Source organism: Carlito syrichta, unplaced genomic scaffold (genome assembly GCF_000164805.1).
Source record: "Carlito syrichta isolate Samal-C Ts95f unplaced genomic scaffold, Tarsius_syrichta-2.0.1 Scaffold303983, whole genome shotgun sequence".
In the NCBI taxonomy this organism is placed as follows: Eukaryota; Metazoa; Chordata; class Mammalia; order Primates; family Tarsiidae; genus Carlito; species Carlito syrichta.
The window spans coordinates 1,080,888-1,099,552 of record NW_007248079.1 but is presented as its reverse complement, the minus strand read 5'-3'; the positions used below and the strand labels follow the sequence as shown (position 1 = coordinate 1,099,552).

Here is an 18,665-nt window from a genome sequence, read left to right as displayed (position 1 = left end):
TTTTAAAATGAGGTTTGAAGAGCATGAAACATCCTCAAAATATTTGATAAACAAAACTATATAAATTTGGTCTGACTAGCCACTTATTGAAAAACTACAGAATATTAAAACTGGATGTTATCTGCCATGTATGTCAATTGTATTCTATGAGATCCAACAATTAGGATCCCGAACCATCCTAGAAAAAGTACTGCATACCTCATTGCTGAATATCACTACTGTCACTTTTGAAGTAGACCCCTTGGGAAGCTATGCATTGACACCAGCACCCGTCCACCCATCAAAGCAATGTTGGAACTCCTTTTCTGGAATGGTCATCAGCAATGTTGTCATTTGTTGAGGTTTGACAATTAAGTTCGCAAACTTACCACTGTGTGCTTTTGTTGGCAGTATTGTATAAATACCTGTATTGGAACACCTTCCATATTCACCTGATCTGGCCCCCAATGACTTTTTTCTTTACTAGAAAATAAAGGAAATATTGAAAAGGAGACATTTGGTGACATTCAGGACATCAAAGGTAATATAACAACAGCTCTGATGGCCATTCCAGAAAAAGAGTTCCAAAATTGCTTTGATAGTGGACTAGACACTGGCGTCTATGCCTACCTTTCCAAGGGGAATACTTCGAAGGTGACCGTAGTGATATTTAGCAATGGGTTATATAACACTTTTCCTAGGTTGTGTTCGCGAACTTTATTGTCAGACATCACATTTTTATAATATTGTGTGTATTGTTGGACCATGTGTTTGAGTGTAATTTTATTATACTAATATAAAATATGATTGGAAACACCACGTGTCTTTTCTATATGCTAGACACTGTCCTATTTTATAAATATTAAATAATTCAATTTTTATAACAGATTGATGAGGTGACCCTCTATAAGAGTTGAGGAATCTGAGGCACAAATGAAGTTTAGTAACTTGTCAGAGTTCAGACATCTACTAGTTGGTAGAGGGGTTGGGATTTTAACACAGGCTATTTAGTTCTGAGTCCATTTTCTTAAGGATTATCTATACTATCTTGATGTTATGAACGTGCTATTTTGGCCAATGAATTTGGAGAAAATCTGACTTTTTTTTCAAAAAACTATTTTCCAACTTATTCTTTAGAAGGGATGGAATAATTTTTGTTTGAACATTTTCAATCACATTCTAATTTTCATTTATGTTTGATAATAAAAGAGCTTATTTAGATGGTGTGACTGTGAGTTTCAGTTGCAAATTCTATTCTTTCAGATTAATTATATCATATAGACAAAATAGTGTGTTTGAATAATTTTTTCTGCCTTTATGTGTAAAATAGAATTCTTATCGAAATTACAGTAATATAACTTTTTGTGACAGTGACTAAACTTTGCTAGTTTGTATATGATTAGAAGAATCATAATGTGTTTTATGATTAACAATATTTATTAGTCATAAGGGGATTATACTATAACACTACACATAAGAATAACTCTAAGTTTATAAGTGTAAGTAAATTATCTTTATTTTAAGGTAAATGATATAGTATTTGTATAAGAAAGACAGTGTGTTAAAAATTTATTTTTTTCAGCAGACTTGAAAGTTATGAGTTGAATATTTGACATTGTGATATTTACACAGTTAACAGAAAGGGGCTCAGAATCTCCCAACTCCTGTTCTAAAATTGTTCATTTGTTATTCCTTCTTATGATAAATCATTTTAATCTTAATTTATAAGACTTTCTATGATGTTTACAAAAGGGAATATTCCTGAATCCTCACAGTGGAGCAACTCATTTGTTTGGGACAACTCATATAATATGTGATAATGTCCTTTTAATTGTATAATGAGTAAGACTGTGAATCAGTTGATCTAGGTCACTTATTATTACTGTTTTGAAATACTTCAGAGTGGAAACATTATATCTGGCTATCTCTCATATAGAAATATTTTAAGATTAAATTATAAATTAAAGGGTTATAGATAGAAAAGCAAATTAAAACTACCAGTGTTCTTACCCAAATAGCAGAGAAATATGATAACTACCATAACTGAAGTATTTTACTTAGTGTTGTGAATTTTGAGTTTTTTCAAAAAGATTTTGCAGACTAAAAATTCTCATAACTAAATTGTTCTCATTAGTCAGAAACTTTATATGTATTCATAGTTATAGGTACTATGAATAATATTTGAAAAACTTGAGGATGGAAAGTAAAATTGAATTCAAATATTTTAAGGATTTTTGTGTAGCATATAGATATCATATCAACAGTTTTGTATAAAGTTTCTTATTCCACATAATATAGGGAATATACATCTTGTTACTTTATATTTGAGTAGTTATGCTGTAATGTATGCAGTTTCATAGCTTAAGAATAATTTGCATTGTTTTAGTTCATGTGTGTGTAAGAATTTTGCGGGTATAACTATCTCATGAATAAAATGAATATGCACATTAAATCATTTCAAGTCCCTGTACATAATTTAATTATGATTCTGTGTAAATAATCAGGGAAGCAGTTTGTCCCTAAGGGAATATTGAAAAGAAAAAAATCTGGGCAAAAACCAACTCTCACATCCACGCCCCCCACCACACATCCATTCCTCTATCATCTGTCTCTCTGTCTATCTATCTATCTATCTATCTATCTATCTATCTATCTATCTATCAATCTATCATCTATCTCTATCTATCATCTATCTAGATAGATGGATATACACACGCAACACATACATATATTTAAGTATTCTTAAAACCACACTTTTATTTCAAATTTATCTAGATTACTGAAATAACTACATAAATGCATTTAATTCATTTTAAAGCATTTCTTTAACTATAGAATAAACAATTAACTCTACCTAGTATGAAAATTTATTTAAAAAATTATGAGCTATGTCAATTTTAAACATTTATTTTGAAGGTGTCTAATTTTATATTTAAGTAGAAAAAAAGAATATTAGTTAAAACTTCTGATTGTTGTTCAGTAGGCTTTAATGATCCTTTGGAAAAAATTGTTATGACCAGGCTTGTTATTTTCCATTAATATAAAATTTATTAAGGGGTATAAATTATAAAAGATATAAAGTTTTGAAAAAAATCATCGTGGTTTGCATTTTATTCTCTTTTGTTAGCATCTGATTTAAAACAATGATGATAGATTAAAACTTTAAAAATCAGCCACCTCAGCACCTTAACTGATAGAAAAGAATCTTTCACGGGTTAACTAATTGCCTGTGTATTTTGTCTAGGTGTTGAGGGAAAGCTAAGAGAATGAAGGCTCTAAATCCCCAGTGGAAGCATGATATGGCGGAGCAGAGCTGGTGCTGAATTGTTCTCTCTGATGGCTCTATGGGAGTGGATAGCACTGAGTCTTCATTGCTGGGTTTTAGCGGTTGCTGCTGTTTCGGATCAGCATGCCACAAGCCCCTTCGACTGGCTCCTCTCTGATAAGGGACCCTTCCATCGCTCACAGGAATACACAGATTTTGTGGACAGAAGCCGGCAGGGATTTAGCACAAGATACAAGATATACAGGTATGAAGCAAAGGGAAAGCAATTACAGAGATATTATTCTTGAAGGTTGTGTATACATGAGTTTCCCTAAGGGGGAAAGTTTCAGATGGGAAAGGGTTATTAACAGAAGGATTATTATTTACCATGTACCATGTAATGTTTTCTTGATCTTCAAAAATGTTTCCTGTAGGTGTAAAATACTATGAAAAAAATAAATAATAGTGACCACTTGTATGTCACTCCCAAATTTTAGAATGCTACACTGCTCTAATGTACTTGGAGACTGAGTTTTTCATTTTAAATAACTAAATTTTTAAAAAGAGTTTTCTTAAATTGCTTTTCCTTTCTACTGTACACCATGCTATATTACCTTGGTAGCCTAAATGGAAATTGGTATCTTCTACTAGTCACTGAGAAGTTGAGTCACCTCATCCTTTTTTACCTGAAAGTAGTTGTACTTTCAGAAGCTTAAGGAAATAGCAATGGACTAAAAACAAATAGCAGGTAAATAGGACGGGATAGAGAAGATGAAAAAAAAGGAGGGGATTAATATATATGACCTTTAATTTTTGTCATTCTTCTATATTTGAAATCAAAATAATTGGCACAAAAAGAGTCATATGTTAAATTCAGCAAAGGCTGCCTGCTTCCTTAAAGCCCAGTGAATCCATTCAATTGAGGAGTGTACAAATGGTTGGTCAAATTAATTGGAATATATTGATCTATACTACAAATAATATTTTATGTAAAGTTATCACTTCCATTTGTCTTTTAGTGGTAGAAGCTTACAATTATAAGTTATTGGTTTAGCATTTATGAAGAAGCAAATGCTGTTTTGTATTTTTGGGTGTCTGTATTCATGTAGAAACTGTTAAATACATATTTTATTTTATGTTTATATGCACCAGAGGGCACTGTGCTTCAGATCTGTATGCAGTCATTTATACAGCATTATGAGAAATTTATAAATCCCATCAGCAATGTATATTTACAGAAGAGACTGAGTGTCCCGAAAAAGTTCCATGAAGTAGCACACAATTATTGCTGTGCTTTTTCAAAAATAAGAAATTCTTGAGTCCTTGCAGTCAAAGCACTGTCAAAAATCTAATGAACAGATTTACTCTATTTTAAAAAAATGAAATGGCAAATACTAAAGATTTTCTTTCAGAAATGCAGGAGAAAGTATCAATATTTTATGATTCCTGGCTTATTCATTTTATATATGTTTGTTGGTTTAGCCAATTTTTCTTGAAGCTACTTGAATTTAAGATTGTAAGAGTGGGTTATATTTTAGTACTCTGCGAGAAGATTTAACAGTCTGTCAAACAAATTGACACCAGTGCATGTCTCTGTGATCTATAGGCATCTCTATCTGGAGTCTGAGATGTTGTCTTATGCATGATTGTTGTGGTTTGGCTTATTGGTCAATCAGCTGTGAGCAGCAAACATGGCCTGACATATTTGTAGAGGTTCCGGGCTGAATTAAACAGGCATTATTTAGATCACAGAAGTGGAAAGTAATTTTAAAAAGCTTTGTGATTTGTTTACAAGGCTCATATTCTGATTGGTTGTTATGAGACTCTCCTCCTGAAGACCATCATTAACCCTGTGTTCCTCATCCTTCCTGTGTTGTTTTCCTTTGTGACTTTAATGAACATGTGAGGGCATTAAGTTCAGTTATTAGCAATGAATTAAGATGTTCTCTTCTATTCTTAAGCTAGGCTATAACTTCTTATAAAGTCTTTTAAACATTGTTAATGATACTATGATCATGGATAGATGCTCCAGATATATGAAATGAACATTATAATTTACTCATTAGGGTTCCTTTAGTCTCAGAAAAGTGAGGTATTTTATTTGTCCAACTAGTACTAGTATTTTTTAAAATTTTGGAGACTGCTATCTTCTTATCTGTCCAATAAAATGGACCCATTCTTCCCCCCTTCGGTAAAGATGCCTTATTTTTGAGAAGTTGGAGAATCTCAAATTCAGGATTAGAATAGGTTTTGAATTTTTGTTCTTGTTTGTGCCTTTAATATTTATCTTCAAAAAGTAATTATTAGAGATTTTATCTTTTATTTTATTTTATTTTTTTGAGTTGGAGTCTCACTCTGTCGCCCAGACTGGAGTGCAGTGGCTGTTCCCCGCCACCACAGCCTCGACCTGCAGGGCTCCAGCGATCCTCCCGCCTCAGCCTTCCGAGTAGCCAGAACTACAGGAGCGCGCTACCACGCACGGCTGATTTTTTGATTTATTGTAGAGATGAGATCTCGCCAAGTTGTCCAGGCAGGTCTTGAACCCGCGGGCTCAGGCAATCCACTCCCCTCAGTCTCCCAAAGCGCGAATTACAGGCTGCGCCACCGAGCCCGACTGATTTTATCTTTTATAAATGCTTGCCCTGATATACAGAATTTGTGAACACTTAAGACATATAGATGGAAATTAATATTTTTCATATTTAAATACATGATTTATTATTTTAAAAGATTACATAATTTCCTAAACTGATCAGTTAAATTCTACTAGTGCTTATTATTGCTATCATAAACACCTTCATGTCACATATTGCATTTACATTATTTCTGAAAGGCATTAGCTATGAATGTAAAATATATTAAGCCTGTTAAAATAATTAAGTCAAATCTCTTTCAGTTGTCTTTCTTCATTTTGTCTTCTTCTCCAGGAGCATATCTTTTCTTTTCACTCTGAATTTACAGCAGCAAGACTGTAACAGTCAAAGTTTCTTAAGATTATAGGAATAAGATTTTTTTAAGGGTCATCTTTCTTGAAAGATGTGTTTGTATCTACTAGTGGGGCCTATATTTGTATTTTTAAATTAATATATATGCAAAATATTTTCAGATTTTGCCTCTGATACTACATTGAGATTTAAAAAATAATTAACGTGTGTGTAAGTCACTGAGTTGGAGGATTTAGAATGAAAATACTAACATGCAACTTGTTATTTTGGTCAAATATTAAAAGTTAGGTTTTCAGTTATCTTTCCCTCTTACCTATATGGTGATAATAGAGTCTAAGAATAGGGCATTTAGAGTAAGTGTTAATGCATTTAAAAAATGAGCTATGCCTGGAAAAATTGTGTTCATTCTGAAACATAGAACAGGAGTACTCTTAGCTTCTTAATAAGTAGGAGCCTTGTATTTACAGTTATATTTTAGAAACGTTCCTAGACATTAAGCCTACCAAGATATGTATATTTTTCTCTAGGTCATGGAGATCCTCACTTTTTAAATAGGCTACAGGAGACCTAGACAAGAGACTCATTTTTAGTGATTTGAACTTAGATGTGGTTATCTTGAACCACTAATATAAAGTCTAAGGCCATAGGCTGGCAATTTTAATTCCTATAGAATAAACATTTCACATGTGCAAATATTCAGATACAGTGACACAAAGCCTTTTGTTTTCCTTTCTCTATATTTTTATCATTCTTTGTTAAACCACATGTGCAGATGAATCATGGGAAAATGATGATGATTTTCTTACAATTTTTCAAAATAATATACAGATGTCATATTACTCCAGCTTAGCTTGCTTCCTCAGAAAAATTTTTAAAAGAATGTTCCAGCCGGGCTCGGTGGCTCAGCCTGTAATCCCGCGCCTTTGGGAGGCTGAGGTGAGTGGATGGCCTGAGCCCGCGGGTTCGAGACCCGCCTGGGCAGCGAGACCTCCTCTCTACAATAAATCAAAAAATTAGCCGGGCGTGGCAGCGCGCGCCTGTAGTTCCAGCTACTGGAAGGCTGAGGCGGAAGGATCGCCGGAGCCCAGCGGGTCGAGGCTGCGGTGGCCGGGAGCGGCCGCTGCACTCCAGTCTGGGCGACAGAGTGAGACTCCAACTCAAAAAAGAAAAAAGAAAAGAAAAGAAAAAAGAATATTCCAAATTTTTTAAAAAGAAGCAGAAAATTGAGATAAATAATGTGTTTTTTTGTTTCCTGTAGTCGTGTTCCCTGAAAAAATATATATATTTAAAAGATGACTTTAAAAGGACAAGATAGCCTAGATAACGGTAGGCAAACGTAATCATTTCATATATGATAAAATTATAATGAAGTAATGAGTGTGTGAAAAAGAGTAAACTTTTGAATAAATGGCTCCTCAGCTTGAATATCTATTGATGTCCAAGAGAAGAGTAGAAATCGAATCCCTTCCTCATACCACATGCGTAAGTCTATTTTATATGGAATAAGGATCTGACTAGGAAAGGCCAAAATATTAAGTTTCTAGAGGAAAACACCTTCATGTTGGAATATTGAAGGATTTCTTAAAATACATGGTATTAAGCAATAAAATATAAGTATTCATCAAAAATAGAACCGGACAGATATTGATTAAATCATAAATAATATGAAGTTATAAAGATGACATTTATAAAGAATTTATATAACAAAGTATGCAACTTTATAATAAAAACTGGGGATTCTGGTTCAATGTCCTTTAAATAGCAAATTCTGACACAATCACTTTGAATTTATAGTACGAATTCTCAGAACAAAAACTGAAAACTCTCAACAACACAATTATATTGATCCATAACTTTTTGTCAGAATATGAGAGACATTTAAACAGTTATATGATTCAATGACTAGCAAAACATATTTTAATATTTAAGATAGAGCGAGTCTAATAGTGTGGACAAAGGTGGCACTTACTCAAAATACATGGGGAACTGTGTTTATAAATAAAATAGTCACAGACATTTGAACTTTCTGTATGTGATACTATGACTGCCACCATAATAGGAAGACCACGCTTACTGAAGGAAGAAAGTTCATTACCATCAGCTATCTACTCAGAAATCCAAAGTTAGTGCCTGACAGAAGCTATGCAGCCCTCCCTGTACAGAAGAACCCTGTATTGTGATGTAGCTGTGGTAAAAATAATCTTTATCTCTCCCACCATGTTTGAAGATGCTATATGAGTCTCTCCCAAGAGTCATACAGCATGAAGAGTTGTCAAATAAGAATGCTCCATGCAATATTTAAAATACTATTGCCAAACAATTACTTTTTTGTTTATTTAACACCAAATCTAATTCTTTGTCATGCATTTTTATTTGCTAAATCTGGCGATCCTGGAATGAAATATGTGAATATTGATATTGATGATTTTGTACCAATGACAAGGACTTTAAAAACCAAATTTGGAACAAGAAGAGGAACAGCCCTGAATGTAGTCATTGTAGTTTCGTATGGACTTTCTTGTTCAGACTGTCAGAGTAATACATGTCAGGGTAGATTCTGCTTCAGCTGTACACTGACAATTAAGCTCAAACTGCTACACTTTAGTGCACTCTTCAGCAAACTGGAGAGGGAATTGGAAACGGGATGCACACCTCCTCCACATGCACACGTGCACAAACATAAACACACATACACACTTGGTCTTCACAGTAGATTGCAGGAAATTGTGATGCCTTTTGAAACAGAAAAGATGATAAGAAACAATTTTCTTTGAAAAGAAAAAGGAATCGGAAAGATGTGGCAATAATACAAATAAAATAAAATGCAGCAAAAGGAGTAAAAGACCCACTAAAATGTTCACACACAGAGTTAAGTGATAAACCATAAATTTTTTGCAATTTACGGCAACGTTAAAGTGTATTCTTGGAAGAGACAATATTTAACAATAAAGATAGTAATTAAGTTCAAATAACATGGGTTTACAAACTCAGATGATCTAAATAAATACCCAGAAGAATGGCCTGGTTTGAGACTGAGTAAATTGTTTAAAAAGTTAAGCAAAGAGTGGGGGTTTAAATTTATTAATATCTCCAGTTTCTACTGGAACAAATAGGCTTAAATATTATTGCCAATGTTACACAAAATAAAATGTGTAGATATAAAACATATCAAATCTTTCTTGAACATTTTCTATTATATATAAAAACAAACATAAAAATGTCCAAAAATACATGAAAATGATAAAATAGGAAGTTTGAAATGACTCCAGAAAAACTAGAAGTAAAATAAATATATTAAATGTAAATATTTCTAGTTCAAAAATATTTGTCCTAATTAGATTAAACTTTTTTTGATTCTGCTACTTGTAGCAAAAGTTACCTAAGACAAAATAATACTTATCATAGAAATAAGAAAATATGATTAATTCTCTTAAACACTGTGCAATACTGTCTAGTAGATAGTATATTATACTATATCTTCAATGAGAAACTGAAAAAAACATAATTGTCACATGAAACTTTAACCTACTATTTTTACTTTTTAATGATTGACATAGAACACACACATAAAATGGTGATAAAAGATATAATTTGAATATGGGATTTAGCACAATTTACTTATCAACAGACATTTTATAATATACATGCAATATGCTTCTTAAAACATACTTGGAATATATATGTGAATTGATTTTAGTATTAACTACAAAGAAAAATTTTAACATAAGAAATTCAATATGTCCTTACATTTTGTAATTCTTAAAAATCTTACCACATAGCCCTAAAAACTAGATATTTAGAATACAAACTGAAGTAAATCAACTCAACTCTTTGCTCATAAAAATGAAAATGTGGAGTTTTAATGGTACTAAATGTGATTTTGTTTTCAAAGCATAGTCAATATTATAGAAAATTCTTTCATTCCCTTTCACATTTAAGTAAAACAAACAACCACAAACACTTAAAAACATAATATAGAACTCAATTTATTTTGGTATAATCCTCCTTTTTTGAGGTATATAAATGCACGCTAAAAAGACTACAAATATTCTACCTTAATATTTGAGTTATTTCTGATGTAAAGTTTTATAGGTTTCTTCACAGTGTTTCCAATGAGTATGCATAATTCTCATGACCAGACAGAATATTAATTGCCATTAATGAAGCATAGTTTCTTCTTTGAGATTTAACATTATTTTAAAAAATAATTGCAATAAAAGGACATCACCAGAAAGAGAAAAATAAATCAGAAGGTTTTAATATATAATATATAGAGAGCAATAAACATATAGAGTGATATATGTATATCATCATATACAGTACAAACTAAAAAGGGAAAGAGATGGAATTAAATATTACGTTTTCATTATGCAGTTGGTGTTTTCATTTTGCATCCTTTATTCTTCCAAACTACCCTAATAATTTCCATTTCACAGACTAACACATAAAAACATACAGCTGTTGATTATTGTGTTTCTTTCTTATGTCCCCATCATCTCTGTCACTTATGACATTGCATTAAAATCCCCTGCTAATTCCTCTTTGAATGCAGAACTTTTTTTTAAATCTTCCTGTTTTATTTATTTTACATACTTTTAAAATTTATGTCTTTCTATCCATCTTTATATTCCTATAGCATGCCACTTGTTCACTCATCAGTGACATTGTTTTACCTTTGGAACTGTTTGTTTTAAAAACCAATGCTTATTCCACTAAAAAAAATCCCCTCTTGACTAGAAGCAAAGTGACATGTAGTGTTTTTTTGCCTTTGTCACAAACCAACTGCATTAACTCAGGTTTATAAATTTCTCAGATCTTAGTTTCCTCATTTGTAAAATTAAGGGTGCACTAGATACCAAAAACTCTTTGTACACAATGACCACTTGTATATCTAATCCTGAATGGTACCCCAAATCATTAAAAATAAAATAAAATTTAAAGAGGAAAAAAATAAAATAAAAATTTCCTCTTAAAAAGCAAAAAAAAAAGAAAGAAAAAGTCCTTTGAACTATAAAGTTCAATGTTTCTGATACCAAAAGCGAAATGGAAATATCAGAACAAATAGATAAGCATTAAAACAACAATCAACTGCAGTTAATTCTTATGTCTGCGTTTATCTGTCTTTTGCAAAAGTCATTTACAAATACTTATTTAAAAATAATATCTAAACATCTCTTTAACCTTCTGCATTTATGTATGTTGGAACATCAATTTTCTAATCTCTTCTCTTAACCACTCCAAATTTTGGATGTTATATGGAAGAGGCTACAGTGAAAAGAAGCTATTTATTGTAGTTGGTTGATTTATTATTATTAATTATTTTATTAGCCTGTTAGCATACTTAACAGTGCAGTGATAAGTTAAGGAGTGTATTCTAGATAGTAGTTTAAAACAATAATCAAAATAGATAAATAACCAAAATTGTTTATTACTTGAATGCATTTAATCAATAACTATATTAAGTTATATCTCTAATTTTGAGATTAAACCACATAATACATTTAAATGTTTTCATTTAATTCTTATTCACAACTGGGGTATGGATATTATATATACTATAAGTATTCTTTAGTTGATTTTTGGGAAAATTTAAGTCAAAGTAATAAAAATATTAATTCAAGAGTTTAAGAATTATAATATGGTTTCAGAAGAAAAGACAATTCTTAATGGAAATTATATCTCATTATTATAGATTTAAGATATATCATTTTGTAATAATACAAATTAAATAAATAATTTTTAGTTTAATAGTGTATTCCTGTTTGTTGATATTAAACTGGCAAAATGAGCAAGACTGCTAGTTCACACAATTATTCACAGAAGAGGAAATAACAATTATGATTTTTTGGCATTTAAACAAATACTTTGATTATTTTTCTCAATCTAGTTCTATCTTTCCAAGCACTCTAATTCTTCAATGTTATTATCTCTGTGATGTTCTTCCAAGTAAAATTGCCAACATTATCAGTGTTGTTTTCTTTTGTTAAAACTGTTCTGGAGTTTTTAATTGTTAATTTTTTTTATGGGCAACAATTTAAAAATTTAAAGTTGAAAACCAGAGAAAAAGCTACGTTATAACCTGTCTTTGAGAGTTTCCTTGGCTTTTTTCTTGAGTGTGTATGCACATTTAATGAACTTTAATGAGAAAAAGTCATTTGCATCATACTGTTTCTTGTTATATGTTAAATAAGGTCCTAAAATGACATGTATTATGTTCCTTCTGCTTTCATATAAAAATAAAGTAGCAATACTAGCTAATTAGAATATTTTTTGATTCAATGAAAAAATAGTCCTAAGATTAAGTGAGAATATTTTCTTTTATTGTAATACACATCCATGAATAAAAGTAGAATAGACCCTCACCTTCAACTTGTGCCTTTAAAGTTAAAACTAAACTGTGTATTGAGTACTTACAATTTATAATAGATTGTATTTATCTAATATCTATAATTTGACAAAACTATTATGGCTGTAATAAGTTTTGCAATATTGTGAAATTATTTTATCTATAATTTTTTAAATCTCACATAACTTTCAGTAGAAATCATAGTTCTATAATCTGCATTAGGATGTAAGAATTGCCCATTAAAATTTATTTGGCCTAGAGAAGAGTCTTACATCAATTCATTAGTAACATTTATTCTTGGAACCTGTCTCTCTTACTTAAGTAATATGTGATAATATATAGATGTTCAAAAAATGTTTGTTGAAAAATATTACAAAAATTTGTACATTTATTCTTAAATATCTTCTTCATCTATGTCTCCAAATTTTCTGGTAAAAGTAGGTGACATAAAAAGCATGCCATTTATTATGTCAACATACTTAAAAATTAATACATTATTTTAGTTTAAGATAAAAGCTAATAAATCAAATTATATGTTTGAACAAAAGTTCTCTGACTAGGATTTTGAGGAAAGAGATTTTATTCTAGGGAACAGTTTGAAAAATGGAAAGAAAGAGCCCTTAGGTATAAAATGAAGTTACATTCCAAAGAACAAAGAGAGCAGTTGAGTTTTCTAGTAAAATTTCCTCCCTAGGTTCCCAAAAAGGTTCATTTGTGCCAATTAAGAATGAAAAATTACTTAGTTCTGATTGGTTGGTGCAGCTAAAACTTGACTGGTTAACACAGTTGTGTCTTGATTGCCTGGGGTAGGTAAGCTCTAATTGGTTGCTTTAAAGTTCCACACCAGAAATCTTTCCTTTGTTTCAAACTTTGTGGTTGGGTTGGTTGTGAAGGTATGGTGGGTTCCTATCACAGTTTATTTTGGCATCAGCAACAGGAATTGGATTGGCTTGTCTGCAGAAAGAGATCTCCTGTGATTTCTTTTTACATTTTTTTGAGAACACAGAGTATGTGACCATTCCTCATCCAGATAAACTTGCCGGGTTCTATTTTAACTTGGAGTACTTCCGTTTATCACAAGGAGTCCACTTTGTTGACCAGTGACATATTTTAATATAGGGAAAGAAAATTAAATTATATCCTTTAGTTCATTTTAAGGAATGATTGAACATTCTCTGAATATTTTCTTGATAGTCAAGATACAGAAGGATTCCACAATATTTTGAAATATTTTACTAGTGTCCAAGTTTATGGTTAAAGCATCCATACCTCAAAATCACGAAATATACATGTATGATTACTTTTTGAGATTTAGCCCCCACTTGTTTTTTTCAGTAATCTCCCTTTCCCAAAATGTTTGAGCTACCTACTCTTCTCTTTTAAATTAATTGAACAGAGGCACAGATAATGGCTTGGCCTTTGCATATTCTTTGTCTAGCAGACATTTTCCTGGCTGCTCATTTAAATAGATGTTACAGCTAACTAAACTACCTCACTTACCAGCCTGAAAATTAACAAAGACTCAAAAAAAAAAAAAATTAGCAAAGTATTTGTTTGGCTGTGGCCTGGCCTGTGTGCTGTCTTATCTTCAAGATATAGGTAACTATTTTCCAAAACAGAACAGAAAATTATATTTAAATAAACATACTGCATTTAAATTTCTAAAGTACTTCCTCACCAAGCATAACCTTTCAAAGTTTAACTGTTATATGAAATCTGAAAGTACATTTTTAAAAATCAACTTTAAGTTTAACACTTATAAGAATACTTTCTCATGCTTACTATTTAAAAATCTAAATAGATAATTACTTTCTTTGCAATGATCTTTTTAACAATGAAGGGTTTTTTTTTTTTTTGGCAAATCAAGGATTCTAAGAATTCATAATTACTGAAGAATTTCTCTACTTTATCTAATGATATTTAGCTCAATCTAATTTCCATTTATAATATTACTTTTAAGTGACTGTTTAGCCATTCTTTAAGTGTTTCAAATTACTGTTAACTCACCACATTCCAATATAACTAAATCCACATATGAATATATAAGACTATTAGAAAAGTCTTCCTTGAGAAGAGCTTACATCTATGCGCCTGTATCTTCTAATGTCCGAATTCTACCTCTTTACTATTTAATCAAATTATAGCAGTAAGGTTTCACATTAATTTTCTCTTTTATTGAAATAATATTTTCATTCTAGCACATGCTCTTTCATGGCACGATTTGAGTCTCCTACTGCTGAGAGCATTGCATGTGTCCATATCTCCTTTAAAGTAATATAAAAACATATTTGACCCACTTGAAAAATCTGTCAAGAATTTTCTTTTTGCGAACATTATAATCAGACATACTGGCTTATTTCATATCTGCACATTTGAAAAGAATGTCTCCTATATATTATTTTCCATCACTGATTCTAATATTAGCAAAATAGCAGTAAAAATGTATTCCTTAGGTACATCATGAGAAATCCTCCAACAATTAGATAAATTTCAACTTTTGTACAGGTTGAAAGCCTTTTACAAGAAATTACAAAAGCCCAGTGCTTTAAAAATAAACCATTTTCCCTTAACACATTTGACTTTGCTCTGACCTGGAGAGATATGCAGTTATTTATAGTTTTTATTTTTATGTTTAATGCAATTTTTCATATGTTTTATTGCAAGGAAACCAATGTATTTGATTACGAGTTGCTGCTTCAGACTCCACTGAAGATATAGCATATCATACATTATGTATACTTTATTTCCTTCTGAAATCTGAAAAACTTTGAACTCTGAAACACATTTGACCTCAAGGGCGTCAGATAAAGAGATGCGAATCTGTATTAACTTCCAGGTTTTTCTTTAGCTTCTCCATTAGGATATTGTTTTTTGCCATGTTAAATGTTTCAACAACATACTGGTATTTTACAGAATACTGACTGATTTTGTTGATCTATTAGTTTAGCATCCATCTAAGGAGAAATTAAGTGAATTTCACTATCTGTTCTTAGCTTTTACTCCTAACTTTTAAAACATATAAAAATACCATCTATGACACTCCTTTTTTCCATGTTAAACATTGAAAGTATATTCCAAAATTTTTCAAATATTTTTTGTCAAACAAACTTTTTCACCATTTCTCCACAAATATTTATTTAGATTTTGACCTTGTAATCTTTGTACTCCATTAAAAACTTTTTCAATCTTTTTTAAAGTTGCTCTTTAACTTACAGAGTTGCATTATTTATTTTTAGCATTATATTAACTTAATTCACTTCATATGAAATGGAAAGGTACAGAAAACAAATAGTAGGATAAAGAGAAGGTAAGTTGGCATTATAGAACTGATATTTCATGCTCGTATCTACCATTTACTATTTGTTCAAATATATAAAATTATACCAATCCTTTGTGCCTTTGAGTCCTCATATAGTAAATAAGGATGACAAAGAAATCTTTAAGTTTATTTCTTACTATAGTATTCCATTAAAGTAAAGTATGTGTTTAATGTCTTTCTGACAGATTCTATTTCATAATGTTGACATATAAAATACTATTACTGCATACAGAAATTAAAAATCTGTAAATATGCCGTAGACTTGACACCATTTTTTTACTTTAAGGTCAATGTTTAAACAGTTTTTAATATAGTTTTGTGACTTAAATAATTTTTGTCGAGTGAATGCTATGTCTTAATATAAAGTTCTCAGATTTCTCTAGTTTTTAAAATTCATATTTTTTCCCAAGAACAGCCTTAGTTGCTTTTCCAAGAAGATAAATATTTAAATAATGCAAGAGACATGAATAAAAGTATTAAATATATCAGATGATAAAAATTCCATTGTTGGTGCTGTCATAGATATTAATTTTAGCAAATTATGTAAATATATCAATTTATATTTTATGAAATCTCCAAATAGTCATTTCTTATAATCAAACTTAAAACATTCAATGAATGCATTTTATCCTATATTCTAGCTTGTTACAAGTTTAATTTTTGATATCTTCTGAAGAAATATATCTAATAACATTCTTGAATGTTGTTAGCATACATTAGATTAGAGCAGTTTTTTAAAGTATTATTCTATAAAACTAATGCATTGTGACTATTTCTTCCCTTTCTTTGCATCAAGAAAAAGTTCCAAATGAGAATTTGAAAACTTGCTCAAAGCACAATAACTGACAGCTTGTGTCCTGTTTTTGCCTGTATTTGTGAATATCTTATTACAGGAAAGAGGACTTATTATTAATATTATAGGAGTTAAATATCATATTTCTTAAAAACTCAGATTGTCTGCTGTTTCTGGCATCTTAACTATAAGAATGAGTCTCAAACTGTCAACTCTACCTTGATAGTTTACATTTTCATCTTTGCTTTTTAAACTTTAGGTTATCTGTCTTCTACTTCTGACCGGAGTAATGCTCGTTAATTAGATCATGCTCAATATTTATCCATCATTCATTCATTCACCACACAAGTACACACACATACACACAAACACTCCCTCACAGACTTTCTTATTAGATGTAATAATGAACTGGCATTTCTCCTGCCTTAGAGTAAACTCAATCTGTTTTTGTAAACACACGTGTATTTGATTAAATATAAAAGTGTCTTATGTCATGCATTTGTTATTTAAAACTTCAAAATAAATTATAAATGTAGTTTCAAACAATATTAGGGAATTGGACTTATATAACACCAATGTGCTATAGAAATATATTTATAAATATATATATTTACTTATATATATAAAATTTCAGTTGAAATACTCTTTATTTCACCTTAATTATACTATTCCTGTGAGCATTATGCCTGTTTATGAGCAACACTTTTTTTTCTCCTAGGAAGAGTGGAAGATAAGAGTACAGGTAAGTTACTTTTACATTTATGTCTGTTACTCTGCGTTGTTTCAGAGTCAAAGAGGGCAGAAACATACTTACCAGAATCCCCCAGCCGTTTGGGTCATCTCCCACAAATACACACAACTCTGAAAATGACAGCATTAGAAAGAGTAGGTAGGAAGAGAAAAACCTGTTCAATTTATACTCTGCTGTTTGTACTAGTGGACCAAAATGAATATAGGGAAACCAAAAATTTCCAGTGGAAATTCTCTCAGGAATTTGAGATTGAATCCAGTGAAGAACAAGTAACTTCCACAATGGGGTTGACATTAACCTATTCTTTACTCTTGTTATCACTTACTCTACATTAATAACTGGGAGTGTGCCACTATTAGGTTAGCTTAAGTGGAAACATTTACTCTTTCTGGGTTAATGCCCTTTTCCCCATTGTCAAGGGTAATTCTGTATTCATCTCTGAATTTTTGCTTGACCCAACACATATGTCAGACTAACTTAACTTGCTGTTCACTAAGCACTTACATACTTGGATTTAATTATATCAGCATTTTCTAAAGAAGGGCCTTTGTAAAAATATCCAGTGGCTTTAATATTAAGGATTTCATATAAAAAGGCCTCAAATTCAGTACAGACTACAAGTTTAACTTGGTGATGAATTTCCCTTGCTAAAATGCAAGTTTCCCCAAAGTCAGGAAGTTCATCTCTTTGATAGTGCAATTCTGAAAATGTTTTTGATACAGAAATAAATATTTCTTTGGTCTTTAATATTAGCATAATTTACATACAGAGAGAAGTCATGAAAGAGATCTAGAGGAGAAGAGAAAAAGAGAAAGAGAAAAATTGTTGATAGGGCCATCTGATGCCTAAATAAATAAATACAAGCTTACAAATCATATTAAAGATTATTTTCTATATTGCTTTTTAATGAAGCTTTAATATTTTAGTTATTTTTATAACTTTTGCCAAAATAGTTATAGGTTGCATTTAATATTATTTAATGACCAAATAATGATTTTACAATAATTTTTGGAATGGGAATTGATTTTAAGTATCATTAGTTTGGAATTCTTTCACTTTACACTTTTGGTTTTACTGTGAAATCTTGAGGAGTAAATATTATAATTTTTCAAAATTACCTGCAAATAAATATGACCCACCGATACTCATTTTAGAATTACTTCTGTAATTCTACTCTATAACTTTTGTTTTGTTTTGTTTTGTTTGAGTTGGAGTCTACTTTCTCACCCAGGATGGAGTGCAGTGGCATTCACATGGCTACTGTAGC

The 18,665-nt window shown here is 30.8% G+C and overlaps 1 protein-coding gene across 4 annotated transcripts in view; it reads left to right on the top strand.

The window, feature by feature from the left end:
- Positions 1-18,665, top strand: part of BRINP3 (BMP/retinoic acid inducible neural specific 3) — a 432,045-nt gene that overhangs the window by 17,463 nt on the left and 395,917 nt on the right. For all 4 annotated transcript variants that reach the window (XM_008059260.2, XM_021712987.1, XM_008059262.2 and 1 more), the window contains exon 2: positions 3,224-3,509. In XM_008059260.2, the coding sequence (XP_008057451.1) occupies positions 3,274-3,509 (236 nt within the window). In that variant the 5' untranslated portion in view covers positions 3,224-3,273. The remainder of the gene's footprint in view (positions 1-3,223; positions 3,510-18,665) is intronic.